The sequence below is a fragment of the Chinchilla lanigera genome, unplaced genomic scaffold (assembly GCF_000276665.1).
Source record: "Chinchilla lanigera isolate Chin_1 unplaced genomic scaffold, ChiLan1.0 scaffold00028, whole genome shotgun sequence".
NCBI lineage: Eukaryota > Metazoa > Chordata > Mammalia > Rodentia > Chinchillidae > Chinchilla > Chinchilla lanigera.
In genome coordinates, this window is record NW_004955429.1 from 18469128 (window position 1) to 18487400 (window position 18273).

At 52.4% G+C, this 18273-nt stretch overlaps 1 protein-coding gene across 2 annotated transcripts in view; it reads left to right on the forward strand.

Moving 5' to 3' along the window:
• Tulp3 (tubby like protein 3) overlaps positions 1–15395 on the forward strand; it is a 59611-nt gene extending 44216 nt beyond the window's left edge. The window contains exons 5-11 of one of the 2 annotated variants that reach the window (XM_013515477.1): positions 4853–4983; positions 5518–5715; positions 9051–9163; positions 9439–9553; positions 11410–11508; positions 11886–12104; positions 13143–15395. In XM_013515477.1, coding sequence (XP_013370931.1) covers positions 4853–4983; positions 5518–5715; positions 9051–9163; positions 9439–9553; positions 11410–11508; positions 11886–12104; positions 13143–13433 — 1166 coding nt within the window. In that variant the 3' untranslated portion in view covers positions 13434–15395. The remainder of the gene's footprint in view (positions 1–4852; positions 4984–5517; positions 5716–9050; positions 9164–9438; positions 9554–11409; positions 11509–11885; positions 12105–13142) is intronic. The other variant, XM_013515478.1, reaches the window with a different exon arrangement.
• The last annotated feature ends 2878 nt before the right edge of the window (positions 15396–18273 follow it).

An 18273-nucleotide genomic window follows, 5' to 3' on the forward strand; every position in this document is an offset into this window, starting at 1 on the left:
TGGTGCCCTGGGGCTCTCTTCTCTTAATAAAGTCTTTCCCCTTTGCAGTTTTGCACCTGGGAAGAGTGGGGCCTTGCTGGTTCCTGACATGCCCTTAAGCCACTTTCCCTTTTGTCTGACCCAGAGTACTTGGCTTCTCTTTCATCTTTTCAGCAACCGCACTTTCCTTGGCTAAAACTTAGCAGGCTCTTGCTTTCTGAGGAAAATGAAAATTTCTCAGATGAGCTTTTTGCTCCTGATTCTCAATGTAGATTCAGCAAAAAGCCCCCAACAGTACCCATGCCACAGCCTAATGCTGAGCTGCCTTGAAATTTCCTCCACAGATTAATTAGTTCTCCACCCTTAATCTCAGTCTCCCAAAAAGTTTCAGGGCATGAACGAAATACAGACAAATCTTCTGCCAGAGCATAGCACACGTGGCCTGGAGTCTAACCGTTGATGGAGTCGTTCCCACCTGGAACAACCCGATCCAGGTCTTTACTCTCTGCCCATTTATCAGCATTCTGAGATCTGACCGGTCTCCCATTAAGCTTGGATCGCACAGGCTTGGATTCTAGAGCTGTTCTCCAGTTAGCATCTCCAGATCTTTCCAAACTCCTCCTGTGATCCAGTTCCAGAGGCTTCCGAGCCACATGGTCAGGTAGTCATAGCAGTGACCCCGCTTCTCTGGTACCAGAATCTGTCTTGGTTACTTCCCACATTGCTGAGACAAAATGCCCAAGGCCCACAGCTTCAGGGAAGACCATTGTACTTTGGCTCGCAGTCTGTAGAGGTCTTGGTCCCTAGTTGTCCTGCTCCAAGGCAGGTTGGAAGGTTGTAAGCAGAAGAAAGCTGCTCACCTCAGGGCAGCCAGGAAGCGGAGAGCCTGGAGCACTTATTTTAATTGAAGCTTCTTGTTCTTACGTAGAATGTAGGTAGAAAATCAAGGTGCCAGGAGAGCCCTGAGAGGGTGCCTCACGAGAGAGTGATGCCTGAGCAGGGGTTTGACAGGTGAGGACCTGTCTGTTCAGAACAGCAGTAACACAGAGTAGGGGGTGACAGGTGAGATATGCCTAGATAGGAAGTGACCTCAAACCCACCAGGCCATGGGGCAGGACGGTAGAGCTTGTCTAAAACAGGAGAGAACCTCGGAGGGGTTTCCTACAGCCCAATGTGTGACCACATTTGGGCTGTAGGAAAATTACTCTGCACAGGGCTGGGGGCCCTGGGTTCCAGTCCCAGCACCAAAAAATTGAATTAATATGATAGAGAAAATTGCTCTGTACCATGAAGAATGAATGGGGAGGAGTCAAGGTGGGAGGCAGGAAAGCCAGTGAGGGGATAGTTTGACTGACGGCTCAACTCCCGAGTCAGAATGTGGTGTATGTAAGAAGGAAAAGCAGGGGAGAAAGAGAATTACTCTACCAGGGGATAGGGGGATAAGAAAGGTATCAAGAGATGGTGACTGTTCACTTGTGTTTCTCTTTGCTGGGACAAAATATGCGACACCCAAGGATAAGGGAGAAAAGCTTTATTGAGCTCACTGTTTGTAGAGGTTTCAGTCCATAGTCGGCTGGCCCCAAGGCAGGGCAGCACGACAGAGGAGAAACAGTCCATGGCAGGGCAGGCAGAAGGCAGCAAAGCAGCAAGCAGGGAGTCTGCCTTTCCCTTGTATCCCATCTGGGCAGCCAGCCTTTTGGGTGGTGCCACCAAGAACTGTGCTAATTCCAAGCAGTGGGCTAATTTAGTACCATACATCCTTATTCCCAGCATCCCACATCCATAATCCAGCCAGCTCCAGAAGGCCCCACCTAGGAGGGCATGAGGCTTTGGGGGGACATCTACATACAAGCCTTAACAGTGATTAAGCTGAGCCAAGAAGGATGCGTATGTGCCTGTGTGCCGGTGTCAGCTGGGAAGTGGCCAGACCCTGACATTCCCAGTGTTGCTGCTCAATCTTCTGATACACTTCTGGGACTAAGTGCCTAGTGCAGTGATAAAGCACATAGTTAGCATGCTGGAGGCCCTGGATTCAGAACCCAGCACATAAAGGGAGGGAGGGAGGGAGGGAGGGAGCGCAGCATCCTAATACTGATGTCAGATTTTTATCTCTCCTTTTTATGTATAAACCAATTAATTCTTAGAGAGGCTAAATAACTTGCCCTGTGTCACACTGCTGGTTAGGTGCAAGTTTCACCGGAAGAAATAGCATGCACAAAGACGCGAAGATGTGGAAAACAAGATGCATGGTCAGTTGGGATGGGGAACAGAGAGCCTCCCCCCCTGTGGCTAAGGCTTGTGACATGGACCAAGTAAAGCATAGCTTTGGAGCCAGCTTGGTGGTTGTGACTCTCATCTCTGCCACTTGTGGCTGTGAGTGGGGAACGAACATGCTTGCCTCAGCCTCAGTTTTCCTGTCTATAATGTGAAGGTGATCATGGTACTTCCTTCCTGTTATGGCTTGTCTCTAGACTTCTCCCAAAGCCTCACGTGCTCCTAGGGGGAGCTTTTCAGAGCTGGCTGGTTCTGGGGCATGTGATACTGAGATTAAGGGTGTGTTGTGCTAAATTAGTCCACTGACTGGTTTAGCATAGTTCTGGGTTTGGATGATGGGAACCTGCCCCCCTGGGTGTGGGGGGCACCACTCAGTGGGCTTATAGGCTGGATGTCATAAAAGGGAAGGAAACCGGCTGCTGTTGCTGCTGCTGCTTCGCTGCCTGCAGCCTGCCACGCCATGGATGTCTTCCCTGTACGAGGCCACCCTGCCTTGGAGCCAGCCGTGGGCTGAGACATCTACACACTGTGAGCCAGAATAACCCCCTCCTCCTTTAGCTGGTGGGCGTTGGGTACTGTGTCTCAGCAGTGAGGAAAGTAACTAAGACACTTCCCTATTGACTTCACTACCACTATTTTTACAACAAAAGAAAGCAAAGGACACAGTTTAATGGACAAGCACCAGAACAGAGGACTTTGTATTTAACCAAGAGCTAAAATTAGTTACCCTGAATCATCTAGCCAACTAGATCTTCTGATCCCTGGTCTGGTTCTTTCTCCCGGACTGTAAGTGCCTGGTTGCTGGCTTCCACCCGGCTCTGTGAAATGACTGCTGTGTTCTTTCCTGGCATGGACCACTCAGTGCATGATGAGTGAATGCTCTGAAAGTTTCAGCGGCTTGCATCTTGACTGAGACCCATGAAGAACTCTTCGATTAAGCTCTATGTTAGAAGTGTCAGTTTGGCAGATTATGTCCCTTAAGTGGGTCCAGTTTGGTTGCCTTAAATATTTGAACAAAATATTTGATCTCTGTCTTAAGATACAGTCACAGAAATTGAGTTTTTGGTGTAAAACTGGCATTTGAAATGAGCACAAAGTGAAGACAGCCATATCAGCCATGATAGTTGGATCTTGACTTTTTCTTACCAAAAAAATGTTATACCGTCTTTTTTTTTTTTTTTTTTTTTCCCCCCGGGAGACAGGGTCTTGATATGCAGTTCAGGATGGCCTTGAACTCACTATATAGCAGGCCAGCTTCCAGCTTGGGGTGACCTTCCTGCCTCAGCCTCCTAAGTGCTGAGATTACAGGTGTGCACCATCACACCTGGCTAGTTCAATATTTTATTTTATTTTATTTTTTGGTTTTGGTTTTTCTCCGGTATCAGGAACCGAACTCACGACCTTGCGCTTGCCAGGCAGGTGCTGTGCCGCTGAGCTAAATCCCCAGCCCCTAGTTCAATATTTTAAAGTGGGGGCTGGGGATTTAGCTCAGCGGCACAGGGCCTGCCTGGCAAGCGCGAGGTCGTGAGTTCAATTCCCAGTACCGGAAAACAAACAAAGAAACAAAAATTTTAAAGAGCTTAATTAGGGTGGTAGCTGGGTGTGGTGAGACACACCTATGATCCCAGTACTTGAGAGGCTGAAGCAGGAGGACTATCTATGAGTTCAAGGCCACCCTGGGCTACATAGTGAGTTCAAGGCCAGTCTGAACTGCATAGTGAGACCCTGTCTCAAAAAACTAAAAAAAAATATAAAATAAATTAGCTGCGTCCAGCACAGCTCTTGAAACTCCAGAGGGAGGACAGTGGAGGATGAAGAAGACAGGAGTCAATATACAAAAGCTGAGGTCAGGCGGAGCCCTCTCTCCTGTCGGGAGAAAGGAACTGCCCAGCACCTGCACTGTTTATTTATACAGTCAGCGTTTGAATAAGTTTGCAGAGGGACTGGGGATTTAGCTCAGGGGCACAGCGCCTGCCTGGCAAGCACGAGGTCGTGAGTTCAATTCCTGGTACCAGAAAAAAAACAAAACAAAAAAAAAGAATAAGTTTGCAGAGAGTTTGAGGGGAGTGTAGGATCTGGGACAGGAAGAATATCTTACCTGTAGCAGAACAGCATGCCTTGGTGGCCTTACGGGGAACAAGAGAAAACTGTCTGTGTTATCTCAGGTGAGGGTCAAGTGACTACATGCGTCAGCTCCCTGAGCTGTGCACACTTCTTACGGGGCTCTTCCAAAGTCGTGAGAAGCAGTGGCCTTGTCCGAGGTACCCAAGGTACAGACAGCTTCGCCCTCAGCAGTTAGGGTGGCATTAGTGCGTGGGAACACAAGAGGTCAATGTGAAAATATGGAGAATTGTCCAATTTTGGGCAAGATACCTGTTTTGGGTCAGAATAGTTAGAGGGACACACACACACACACACACACACACACACACACGCTGCCCGTGCTCAACTCTGACGCAGGGCCTCACGCACACCAGGCAGGCACTCTATCACTGACGGTCCCCTCCGACGGAGTGTTTTAAGCAAGAAGGTCAAAGCTTTGTTTCAAAGGTTTCTGAAAGCAGTGTTGGCGGTTGCTGACTGTGCTCCGTTTCTGCAGGTATCTCAGGCAGTTTGAACTTCGATGAGGAGGAGACTGATGATGAAGAAGAAGAAAAAAGACTAAATTCCCAGGCACCTTACTTAGAAATGGAGAGGCCTGGTTCTGCGTCCAGCCAGAGATCAACCACAGTGTGTAGTTCTCACATTTTCCTTTGGTGCTAACTTGACTCTTTCCCTAACACATCACCGGTGTTTAGACACAACCACAGAATGAGGTTCCTTCGAAAGATCTATGCCCACATTTAGACCTCTAGAATTTCTGTCTCAAGTCAGCTATTTTTTTTCTTTTTGGGGGTGTGTGGATTTTTTTTTTTTTTTTTTTTTGAGGCAGGATCTCACTGTGTAGTTCAGGCTGACTTTGAATTCATTTCTGTGGGCCAGGCTGGTCTCAAACTCACAGCAGTTCTCTTGCCTCAGCCTCTTGTGTGCTGGTATTCCAGGCGTGCACCACCACGCCCAGCAGGTCAGCTATTTTAAGGCTGTCTTTATCCCATATTTGTACTAAACTTCTCTCCCTTCCCACGGTTCATATCCTTGTCATCTGACGAGTAGAACGCCTTATTCTGTCAAGCCCAGACACTGAGGTAAATCAGCAAGCTTTGTTTTGTGAGGAGCACAGAAGTGTCTGACCCGCCTCCTGTCCCTGCCTGGCTGTGCTTTCAGACCACAGGCGCTGCGGGCACCGCAGCCCCACAGCTCGACGCGCAGCTGGGAGAGCTGGAGAACCTGGAGGACTTTGCGTACAGCCCTGCCCCCCGCGGTGTCACAGTGAGGTGCCGGATAACCAGGGACAAGAAAGGAATGGACCGGGGTCTCTTCCCCACGTACTTTATGCACTTGGAAAAGGATGACAATCGGAAGGTATGAGAATTCATTCTTCACCTTTTTTTTTTTCTGAGGCAGAGTCCAGCTAGATTGCTAAACTGCCCAAGCTTGGCTCAGACTCACAATCCTTTAAGGCTGAGGCGCCACACCTGGCCCTCCCTCCCTTTCTCTTTTCCTTCTCCCCAGCTGGAGACTGACCCATGCCTCCAGCGGACTAGATGCGTGCTCTGCCGCTGAGCTGCTCCCCGTCCTCTGGGCTGCTCTTGAGAGAAGTCTGTTGTGGGAGACGCCGGCAGCCTCCCGAGAGGGAGCTGTGCCTGAGGTGGCTGGCCCTGTTACCCCTGTGATTCCGTGTTCCCAGTATCTTCAGAGTGCGCGTAGTCCAGCAGACAAGCTCTGCCTTCCCTCCGTAGCCACCACCCCAAGAGAACTGTCTCTATCTGTGAATTAAGAAAATAGAGCAGAATTACTCCTGGGGTCAGACACAGCCTTGGGCATGTCGGGCAGGTGTTCTCAGCTGAGTTATCTCCCCAGCTCCAGAGGGTATGTTAGTGTTGTGTTCCTGCCTTCTTCCCATTGGCTATTTAGGGTGTTTCTGTCCTTGGTTTTTCTTTTTTTTTTTTTTTTTTCTTCACATCAGACAGGTAATGTGCCAACGTCATAACAAGGTTTGAGGGAGGCACATCTCATGCAGATGGCATGGACGCCCAATCCTCACACTCATGAACTGAAGGATCAGTTTTTCTTTTCATTGTCGTTGAAAATGGCACCATGGAAGGAGAGCAGGTTTTAAGTTATATAAGAAACTGGAAATACAGAAGGTCGTGTTAAATATGAAATACAGAAGCTGTTTTAAAAAATAAATACTTTTCCTCCTAGGAATTCTAATTTATAGGTTCAAGACCATTTAATCCTTCCTAATAAAAAAATCCATTTCAAGCCAGGTGTGGTGGCACACGCCTGTAATTCCAGCATTCAGGAGGCTGAGGCAGGAGGATCGCTGTGAGTTTGAAGCCAGCCTGAACTGCATAGTGAAACCCTGTCTCAAAAGGACAGAAAATAAATAAATAATCCACTTTATGCTAATACCAGGACTAAGGGGTTTACTTTAAGAGCCTAATGATGCGATAATGATAGCAGGCATTGTTGTTGTTATAACTACTATTTATTGACTGTTTCCAAATACGAGGCATGCACTAGATAGTTATGTGTATTCTCACCTGCAGTTCTTACCACAACCTCACTATGTAGGGTTTCTCGTCTCTGCTTTATAGATGAGGGAACAGGGCTTGGGGAGTGACTGACCTGTCTACGGTTGCACTGGTAAGTGGCGGAGCCAGGCTCAGGCCCACCTCTGTGATCCGAGTCCTCATTCTCAGGCACTGCCATTCGCGCTTCCCTAGGATTGTCCCACTCTAGCGGGGTCCAGCGAGGGCACATAAATTCGACAGTACTCAGACCCCTGACATCACTAGGTCCAGACCAACAAGGTACAACGAGGGGCAGCGGGAAGAGGGACAAGGTCCTTCCTCAATTTAAGGATGTTTTTTGTCATTTTTGGTTTTTTTTTTGGTACCAGAACTCAAACTCACAACCTTGTGCTTGCCAGGCAGGCGCTGTACCACAGAACTATATCCCTGGGTTTTTTGTTTTTTGTTTTATTTGTCTTTTTGAGACAGGGTCTCACTGTGCAGTTCAGGCTGGCCTTCAGCTCACTTTGTAGCCCATGCTGGCCTTGAACTCGCACCAATCCTCCTGCCTCGGCCTCCTGAGTGCTGGGATTACAGACGTGCGCCACCACACCTGGTGTCTTCCTCAATTTAAAGAGAGACCTTTTTTCCAGTACTGAGGACCTGAACTATGTCCTTAGCCCTTTTTATTTTTTTATTGTTTTTTATTTTTTGAGACAAGTATCACTGCATAGTTTAGGCTGACCTCACTCAGAGGCTGGCCTCACCACGATCCTGCCTCAGCCTCCCAAGTGCTGGTATTTCAGTGGGCCATCATGCCTGGCTATTTTTCATTTTGAGACAGTCTTGTGAAGTTGTTCACATAGGACTCAAACTTGTGGCTCTCCTACCTCAGCCTCCACGGTGCTGGGATTACAGGTGTGCCCATTTGGATGTTGTTGTTGTTGTTTGTGATAATGGATATTGAACCCAGGTCCTTGGCACTGAGCTATACACCTAGGCCTAGGCTCCAACTTAATCCTCCTGCCCCAGCCCCTCAGAATGCTGAAATTACCTGTGTATACCACCACACCTGGCTTGGAAGAACTTTCATTTATGGCATTGGATGAAGATTATTTGTTTAGAAGACACAAGAAGCGGTAGGATAAAGTTGTAAATACAGTGAGCCCTTGATTTATGAATTCAATTTTGTTCTTGAGGGCCGGTTGTAACTCAAATTGGTTGTAAGTCAAGACTATTTTTCCCATTAGAAATAATGGAAATACCCATAATGCATTCTGAACCTCCCAAAGCACCCCTTAGCTTTTTTTTTTTTTTTTTTTTTTTTTTTTGAGACAGGGTCTTGCTGTGTACTTGAGGCTGGCCTTGAGCTCACCATGTAACCCAGGCTGGCCTCGAACTCACAGCAATCCACTTGCCAGCCTCCTGAGTGCTGGGATTACAGGCGTGCGCCCACACGCCTCCCAGCCTGACTGACCTTTTCATAAAAATTGGTTGTATAACGTGTGTAATTCACCAGAAACACCAATAATTCTCCTAGTATTCACCAAAGAGTTATAAAATGTGCCTAGTTTACCAGAAACAACAATTGCACACTGCACTCGCCGTTCAAGTTGACACATTTGGCTCGCAGGGAGGGAGGATGGAGTGGAAGGTGGGCGTTGTTCCGGAGGAGAGGCCCCTTCCATAGAACATCAGGAATCCGGCTCTCTGGGGTCCTTTCTCTCCTGGGGACAGGCTGTAGCCCACCTGCTTCTGGCTCACCAGGTCCCAACCTTTTCAGAACTAAAAATTGGCCTAGGGTCTTCCAGGTCCTAACCCAGCACTTTGGTTGTAAGTTAAACCTGCTTTCCCTGGTTGTAACCCGTTGTTCGGGTGTAGGGGCGGGTCATAACTTGAGGGGCCGCTGTCGTCATATAGAGAACCAAAGTAGTGAGTTTAGGGAAACTGCGCAGAGCGGAGACTGGTAGGAAACCCCAGCCCAGCGCACCCACGCCGGCGCCCGCCCCAGGGCCTCACTGCGCAAGCGCCGTGGGGACTGGCGCAGCATTGGGAGGGCCGGACCAGGGACGCAGACCCCGCACCGATGGGAGACGTTTGCTGAACGCTTGCTGCGTGAATAGCTAGAACCAGGGGCGTTCACTTCACTTCATTTTTTTGACTGATCCTTTTTCCCCCTAGGTCTTTCTTCTTGCAGGCAGAAAGCGGAAGAAGAGCAAAACATCCAACTACCTGATCTCCACCGACCCAACGGATCTATCTCGCGAGGGGGAAAGCTACGTTGGCAAGCTCAGGTAAGCGCAGCCGCTCGCCTTGTCCTGCTCCTTCCGGCAGGGCTCGTCCCTCCGTTGCAGAATAACCCGTATCTTTTCTACAATTAGCATGTGGAGATGGGATAATCAAAAACAGAAAAAGAAAGAAAGCAAAACCCAAGCCCCCTCCTATTGCCACGAGAGGTCTTTGAAGAAGCGGCCCCAACCGCGCAGGCGCTGAGGCAGGCAGACGGCCGTCCTTGCCCTCCCTGACGGGACGCGCACCTCGTCATGGTGACCTTGTCTCCTGGCGCTAGGTCCAACCTGATGGGGACCAAGTTCACGGTGTACGACCACGGCGTCAGCCCGCTGAAGGCCCAGGGTCTGGTGGAGAAGACCCACACCCGGCAGGAGCTGGCTGCCATCTGCTACGTGAGTGCCGTCCCGCGCTCCCTTCCCAAGCGCGCTGTCTGTGGCCCCTCGGTCGCGGCTGTCGTTTCTCCATACCCTCACGTGCGCATTCTGTGTGAATCGCCACGGGCAGCTGTGTTTCAGGTCTGTGTTATTTCTGGCCTTAGCTGCTCTTTTGTTTTTGTTGTCACTTAATTTGGGCCTTCCCTACCTCTTATCCATTGACCGGAGGTTACAGTCAACTAAAACCGACCCTTGTGCCTTTATTCCTTCCTCCCTCCTCCTCCCTCCTCCTCCCCCCCTCCCCTTTTGTCTTTGCTCTCTCTCTCTTTCCCCTCCCTCCCCGCTTCCTTGCTGTCCTCCTCCTGACCATCACCTCCTTCAGACCGGGTCTTGCTGCATCACTGGGCCGGCCTTGAGCTCCTGGGCTCCGGGGATGCTGGTCCCAGCCCCCCGAGTAGCCGGGGCTGCCGGTGCAGGCAGCACCCACCCTGCTCTGCTCCTCGTGGTTCATTCTGTGTGGCTGCCAGTACCCCTTTCTCGGTCAGCGCTGTGCTGACCTGGGGTCTCTGCTCTGGATCCTTAGCGACCACGCCTTGAGCAGGGGTGGGTGGTGTACCCCTTGCAGTTTCGTCATTGCACAAGCGTCGCGGAGGGCACTTGACTCCTAATGACTGCCCATTGAGACGGTCCAGGGCTGTGATCCTTGCATTCTGGGAGACTGAGGCAGGAGGATCACAAGTTCAAGCCCAACCTGGGCAATTTAGAGATTTAACTAGACCCTGTCTCAAAAATAAAAATTAAAATAAAGGGTTGGGAATGTAGCTCAGTGCAAGGGCTCCGGGTTCAATCCTAGTACCACCACATACAAACGTACAGACATGCATACCCAGTGCATACAGAAGAAAGTCTGGCCAGGTGTGACTGCACATGCCTGTAATCCTAACACTCGGCAGGCTAACGCAGGAGGATCCCCATGACTAAGTAGTAAGTTCAAGGCCAGCTTGAACTACATAGTGAGACCCTGTCTCAAAAAACCAAAACCAAAAAAGTTCTGCTAAAGCCTAAAAGTGAAGTGTCAGCGTAATTTAACCTGTTTCAAATATAAGTGTTTAATTTAGCTCAGCGGCATAGCGCCTGCCTGGCAAGCTCAAGGTCGTGAGTTCAATTCCTGGTACCGGAAAAAAAAATAATAAGTGTTTAATGTTTTTGAAAAAGAAGTTCCAAACTCCAACCGAGTACAGTGTTGTGCATCTATAGTCCCAGCATCCAGGAGGGTGAGGCGGGGGCATTGTGAGTTCCAGCTTGGGGTGGGGGTGGGGGTGGGGAATGTAACTCAGCAAGATGGCTGTGGGTTCACTCCAGTACCACATTTTTTTAAAGTACAGAAATACTTTTCTGGCCAAGCATGGTGGTGCATGCTTGTAATCCCAACACTGGGGAGGCTGAGGCAGGCGGATTGCCATAAGTTTGAGGCCAGCTTGGGATATATGGCTAGTTCAGGGGCAGCCTAAACTGCACAGCAAGACCCTGTCTCAAAAACCAAAAAGACAGACAGACAGAAAGAAAAGAAAGACTTTCCTGGGTTCTTCCTTTTGAGGGTCTCACTGTGTGTTGAGGCTGGTCTCAAACACCTACATTCACACTTCTCCTGGCTCAGCCTCTGAGCAGTTGGGACTACAGGTACCACTGGGCCAGGCTTTCTATTTTTGATTCTCAGTTTTGTGTTATTTTTTTAACCGCAGCAAAGTAATGAAATCAGTCTCGGTGCCGTTGACATTGCCAGCATTTGACATGCTTAGGAAGTCTTGTATCAGCACAGAACTGCTCTCCTTTTCCCGTGTTTCCAAATTCTGCCTTGTTTTCCTGTCCCCCAGGAAACAAATGTGCTGGGATTTAAAGGGCCTAGGAAAATGTCTGTGATTATTCCGGGGATGAATATGAATCATGGACGGATCCCGTTTCAGCCGCGAAATGTAAGTAAGAGCACATTTGACCAGCAGGGGCCTGTGAGCGCCGCAGCGCAGGTAGAAGAAACCACTGCGGCAGCGCCGCCCCTCCAGACGCACAGCAGCGCCAGGCTCGGCCCTGGGACCGCTGCTCACAGCCTGGGGACCGGGCAGCTCTGGGGCCTTGCTGAGGTCAGGGGTCAGAAACCATCCCGAAGGCTGCAGAGAGGCACGCTGGCCAGCGTATAGTGAGGAGAGGGAAAGGCTGGGGTCCTGCTGGCGCTGTCCTTCACTCCTGTTTTGCCCTTTCTGAAACATAAGCGTTTCCCTGCTGTGCTTTTTACCTGGAGAACTGAGAGCAGCCCCGGCCCTGCCGTCCTCCATCCGGAGTGTCCTCCCCGCAGGACCACGAGAGCTTGCTTTGCAAGTGGCAGCGCAGAGCCATGGAGAACCTGATCGAGCTGCACAACAAGGCCCCGGTGTGGAACGACGACACGCAGTCCTACGTGCTGAACTTCCACGGCCGGGTCACCCAGGCGTCCGTGAAGAACTTCCAGATCGTGCACGATAACGACCGTACGCCGGGGCGGCCGCGGGACGGGAGGGGCCCCACCGGTGCAGGGGTGAGCCCTCAGGAGGAAGGGGTCTCTGCGAAGACAGAAGGGCAGCGTTGGAGGAGATGTCCTCCGCCGTGCTGCAGGGGAAGAGGAGCTACAGGGAGGCTTGGGTGGGCTTCGATATGGGCGCAGGAGACCCGGGAAGCTGCTCGTGACCCTGGCTCACCGGGCGTGTTCTGCCCTCGCCTGCCCTCCGTGCTACTCAGGGTAGTCGCTCAGTCTTTGCAGGTGAGAGCAGTTCACGCACAAACTTTGCTTGTGATGAGCAGACACTCCTTGCCTCTTCCTGTCCTTTTTTTAAAAATAGCACTGGGAAGGCCGTACGTGGTGGCTAACACCTGTAATCCCAGCACTGGGGAGGCTGAGGCAGGAGGATCGTTGCAAGTTCAAGACCAGCCTGGGCTACAAAGTGAGCTCAAGGCCAGCCTGAACTGCATAGCGAGACCCTGTCTTAAAAAGACCATAAAAAAATAGCCTTGGGCATTGTACCAGGGTCTTCACGGTGAGCTACATCCTCAGCCCTTTTGATTTTTTTAGAAGCCCAGAGAGGGACATGGTGGTGCACTCCTGTAATCCCAGTATTTGGAAGGTGGAAGCGGGGGGCATCACCTGAATTCAAGACCGTCCTGAACTGCATGGGGAAACCCCGCCTTTGTGCTGGGGTGGAAGCTGGGGCTTCACGCACACTGTGCGTGTGTGTGACATCACTGTCCCCCCACCGTGTGACATCACTGTCCAGCCCCCACTCTCAGTTAAAGGGCACTGGTGACTGACCGACCAGCTTAGGGTTCTGAGCAGAGATTTTCCCCCAATACAGTCATGGGTTTTTTTTCCATACCTGGGACTGAACCATGGATCTTCACACTGAGCTACACCTGAACCCTGTTTTTATTTTTATTTTGAGGGTCTCACTAAATTTCTCAGGCTGGGCTCAAACTTGCGATCCTCCTGCTTCAGCCTCCCATGTGCCTGCCGTACGGGCGTGCAGTGCACGCCGGGCCTGCCTGTGTCACCTTGTAACATCCCCTTGCTTTCTGCTTCTAGCTGATTACATTGTCATGCAGTTCGGGCGTGTGGCGGACGACGTGTTCACCCTGGACTACAACTACCCGCTGTGCGCGCTGCAGGCCTTCGCCATCGGGCTCTCCAGCTTCGACAGCAAGCTGGCGTGCGAATGAGCGGGGCGCGGGGAGCCTCCTCACACAGAGCTCCCGGGGCAGAAGTCTGCCCCGTGGGCCGGGATGCAGCTCAGCGGCACAGGCCTGGCAAGTGCAAGGACCTGAGTTCGCTTTCCGGTACCAAAAAGAAAAGTGTGCCCCTTCTGGTGGCCCCTGAGCACATGTATGTGTATAGTGTGTGTGCGCAGATGTGTGCTCAGGTGTGTCTGTCCACGCAGCATGCACACGGCCCTTCTCTGGGCTGGACAGACTCAGTCAGGGCACAACTTTCTGAGTGAGCTGTTCCAGCCAGAGCCACTGCTCAGGGCAGCGGGGACTCCCGGGTCACTGTCCTGCAGTTGGTCTCTCCTGAAAAAGGTTTTCTGCGCTCCGAAACTCACGGCCTGAAGAATCAGATCAGGCTCTCACAGGTTTTTTTTTTTTTCTTCTTTTTTTTTTTTGAGACATGGGTCTCACTATGTAGCCCAGGCTGGCCTTCAATTTGTGATCCTCCTGCCTCAGCCTCCTGAGTGCAGGGATTATAGGTATACACCCCAGTCTCTGGCTTCTAGATCTCTTTTCAAAGAGAGACAGTGCTCTAAATTGCCTTTAGCCTGCAGGAAAAAGCATGCACTCTCTCTACAAAAGTCCTGCTAGTCCCCCACAGCCACTCGGATCCAAAGCAGCTGCAGATAACCCACACGAAGGATGTGGCAGTGTCCCAGCAGACTTGACGTACGCAGAAGAGGCCGAGCCGCTGCCGACCGCGCCCTGCTCCGGGGCTGTCCTCGGGCTCCATGGCGCGAGCATCTCCCGGAGTGGGCTGCAGTCAGGGCCGTGAGAACGTGGCGCAGTCCGGGCCCAGGCCCTGCAGATGGTCCTCAGCAGCATCCACGTGGCTGTGCTTCGGGAAACGGGCTCTAGAGTGCCGTCTCCCATCAGCACTGAGCGAACCCAGACTCCGTGGTACTGTGTGTCCACACAGGTGACCTTGCTGCTGTCCTGCCGAGCTTCCTCACGGGAGAGGGCGGCGTCCGCAGTTTACTGCCTGAAAAGAACCCGGGCGCACGCTCGGCCTCCCGGGCCTCTCCTTCCCACAGGCCCCTCTTCCCTCCTGGTCGCCAGGCGCCCTCTCCCCCCCCAGGTCGGCGGGTGCCCGTCTCCACCACAGGGTGTGCGGCTGGATCTGCGATGGGCTCTGGCAGAACTGGCTCTGATTGTGTCCATCTCCGCAAAGGGCCGTCCAGGGAGGACGGAATCCTTCGATAGCCGCCTTTACTCTGAGCCCGCTGTGCTCCCCGCACTCACCTGCAGGTGTTGGGGTGGGTGAGGGAGCACCACATACGGGCCCTGCGTGGTGTCCTTGTCAGAGAGGTGCAGGCGCGGCTGGGGGGCCAGGCGGCTGACCTGCACTCTGCAGGCCTCCCTTGGGCAGAGCCCGGGCCCTCGCCTTGTTTCCGGGTCCCCGAGGCTGGCCGTCAGTGTGGACGGTGCTCCTGGGGCGCCGCACATCCCAAGACGCCTGCTCGGCCTTCCCGAGGATGCACACCTCCCAGCAAACGGACGCTCTTCCAGTTCACTGGCCCTGCTCGAATCCAGACTCAAGAATCCAAAAGCAGCTGTGCGCGCAGCGTGGCCCGGCTCCCGAGCCTGGGCGCCCAGAGCGTCCGCCAGCCTGGGATGAGGGTCAGTGCCCCGGGGCGATTCCGCTCTTTGGCCTTCCCTTGTCCCGGCTGCCCTGGCTCCTTGCTGCACATGAGATGGCCACAGGAAGGCCAGAGGTCCCGGACGAGACGGCTCTGCTGTGTGGGCCCGCGCGTGCTGACGGGATTGGTTTCCAGCGCAGGCAAGCTTCCCATCAAGTGCCTCATTTCTAAGTGCCCTGAAGCCTGTCCGCCTCTGCGCCCATTGTCCCAGTGAGCTCACAGGCCGCCTGGTGAAACAAGGCCGCCTCCTCTCCAGCCGCAGGGTGTCACAGGGACTGGGGACCTCCAGGACAACTCCGTCTCATCCTGTCCTCTGGCCCAGAAAGCCACAGCCCCACTGCCAAGTACTCTGCTTGAGTGCGGGTGATTGCTTTTACAGAAATCGTGTTTATACCTTTTGTATGCTACAGAAATAAAATATTTATATTAAAACACGTCGCGGTGAGTCTCTTCTTCACAGCTCCTATTACCATGTTCTGAAGGACCACCTTTCATCCTGGCGGAGAACCGCCCAGCCTTGGGAAGCCGGATGTCCACACAAACTTTGGTCCTAGGTGAGCAGGGGTCCCTGGGGGCACAGTGCGTTCACGAGAGGGTGTAGAAGAGGCACTGTTGGAGCTCGGAAGGGCCCGGGCGCGGAGGGTGGAGCGTGTGGGGGTCCCTCTCCCAGCCCTGTTGACCTCCTGTGACGCAGGCCCCCTTGCCTCCGAGGCGTCACCTATACTGACCAGGTAAGAAGCGCACAGGCCTTCTGGAGGCTCCCATGGGTGGCGGCCTCGGGACGCAGGACAGGGAACGCTGAAATCAAAGGCGGAACTGCAGTCAGCTGTGGTTTTTCTTTTTCTCGTGGCTTTCTGTGGCTCAGTGCGTCCTAACCACGTGGTTCTTTGTGACAGTGCATAGAGTTCTTGGTGCTCAGAGGTCGTCTTGTTTTGGGGGAGTGAACACGGCAAGTGCTCATCCACGGAGCCGCACGGACGGAGACCACTGTGAAGCCGCTCTGAGCAGGGTTTAGTATTAACCAACTGGCCTTTCATGTTTCGTGTGAGTTGTCAGTGCCCAGGCCCTTGTCCAGGGGTTTAACCAACTGGCCTTTCATGTTTCGTGTGAGTTGTCAGTGCCCAGGCCCTTGTCCGGGGGTGGGCAGTGGACTCAGAGTGAGTGGGCTCTGTGGGTCACTGGTCACCCTGAGGCCTGTATTGGCCTGTGAGGCTGTGACGCCTCGAAGGACAAGACCGGAGCCGAGGACTTTGGCTCCAACCCCAGTTAACTACAAGGAGACTGCAGCTGCAGGCACCTCACCCCTGCGGTGAAGGCCTTCCTGGAGATAACACAGTTCTTCTGAATTAGCATAAGGTGTTACCTGGAGAGGTCCTTAAAGGGCTTGCCAAGTCCTGCCCAGATTCCTGCGTTTTCAGTAGTCCCCTCCTTTGAAAACCAAATAAACACAGCTGCCCAAAGAAGTCTTGGTCTTAACCCTTCTGAGAGGGCTGGACCCTCCTGAAGCCCTAAAGTCCTACCACTTGGCTCACTTACTTAAGCCTCGCCTTTGGGAGGCTGCGGGCCTGGTCGGTCCACAGTAACTAAGGGTTATTAACCTGGTACTGCACCCTCTGCCCAACCGAAAGGAAAAGTCCTCTGTTTCACCCAGTGCACATCTGGCGGGGCTCAGTCGCGGTGCCTGGCATCGTGGTCTCAGGACACGCAGACACCTGCTTAGTGGGCGGTGGCCCCTCCAGCCTTGCCCTAGTCTCCGCCCGCCGCGCCGCCAGCCGTGTCCACCAGCCCGCGGCTCCCGCTGCCTCTGGGACACACACACTTCCGGCGTTCACATCACGGATCCGTGCGTGCTGCCCTGCTTTGGTCTGTGCCTTGTCATAGTGAATATTTTATGCTTTCTTCTTTCTTTTTCTTTCTATTTTTTTTTTGGCAGTACTGAGGATTGAACTCAGGCCTTTGTATTGAGTACATTTTTTTTTTTTTTTTTCCAGTACCGGAAACCAAACTCACGACCTTGCGCTTGCCAGGCAGGCGCTTTGCCACTGAGCTAAATCCCCAGTCCCTGTACTGAGTACATCTTGAGACCTTTTTAACGGTCTTTTTAAAATTTTGAGACAGTGTCCCTAAATTACGCAAGCTGAGCTCATGCTTGCAACCCTCCCGCCTCAGCCTCCCAGAGAGCTGGGCTTACTGGTGTGGTAGCGCTGTTCTTTCAAAATCTGTGCATCAACCGGAGGACTTTCCTGGGGAGCCTAGCAAGGAAGGCCTTGCCCTTGGGGCTCCCGGAGGGCATCAACTGGGCTCAGGCGCCACCTAGTGACAGAAGAGAGCACTGCAAGTGCGTTGAGCCGCCGGATGCCCAGACGTTGAGGCCGAGGAGGATGCAGCGGCTCCCGTAGGACCCTGTGCGTCTTCCGAGCACCCCGTGGCCGCACCCTGAGTCCTCCAGCGGCCTGGAGACCTGGTGACTAACGTGGGCCAGGGTGATCCCAGCCCTTCCTGCGTTCACACTACCCCTGAGTCACTCACTCCCCATGGCACCCCTCAACAAATTTAAACTCCTCAACTGGCTGCATTTTGGGCTCCATAACCACGTGTGGCTAGATCACCACTGTGGACTTGGTGATCCGGGCAGTTTCATGGCTATGGAAAGTTTTTGTGTTCATCCAACCACAGAAATCTCAACTTCCCTGGCGTGATGGCACACGCCTATAATCCCAGCACTGGGGAGGCTGAGGCAGGAGGACTTCAAATTTGAGGCCAGCTTGAGCAAATTAGTGAGACCCTTTGCAAAATAAAAAATAAAAAGGGCTGGGGATGTAGCTGAGGGGTAGACCACTTACCTACAGGTGCAAAGCCCCGGGTTCGACCCCCAGCACCTCAAAATCAGTGAAAGAAAAATGACTGAGGACATCGTTCAGTGCAAAGGGCTTAGGTTCAATACCCAGGACCAGAATAAATAAATCATAAAAAAAGAAATCCTAGGGCTGGGGATTTAGCTCAGCGGCACAGCGCCTGCCTGGCAAGAGCAAGGTCATGAGTTCAATTCCCAGTACCGGAAAAAAAAACCCTGAAACAACAAAAAAAAGAAATCCTAGATTCCAGTTTCCGAGTTTAACAGTCCTCGTACTGGTTCTGTGTGGAAGGTGTCAAATGCCCAGCTTCCATCAGGCGCTCGGTGGTGTGGGAAGGGCAGCGCAGGGCTTCCCTCTGTCTGTCTGTAGTCCTGGCCCGACACAGGCCGAAGGTATCGCATGTGTTCAGGAAGTGCGGGAAGAAGAACCGCGAGGAAGGAGGCTCAGGCAGGAAGTC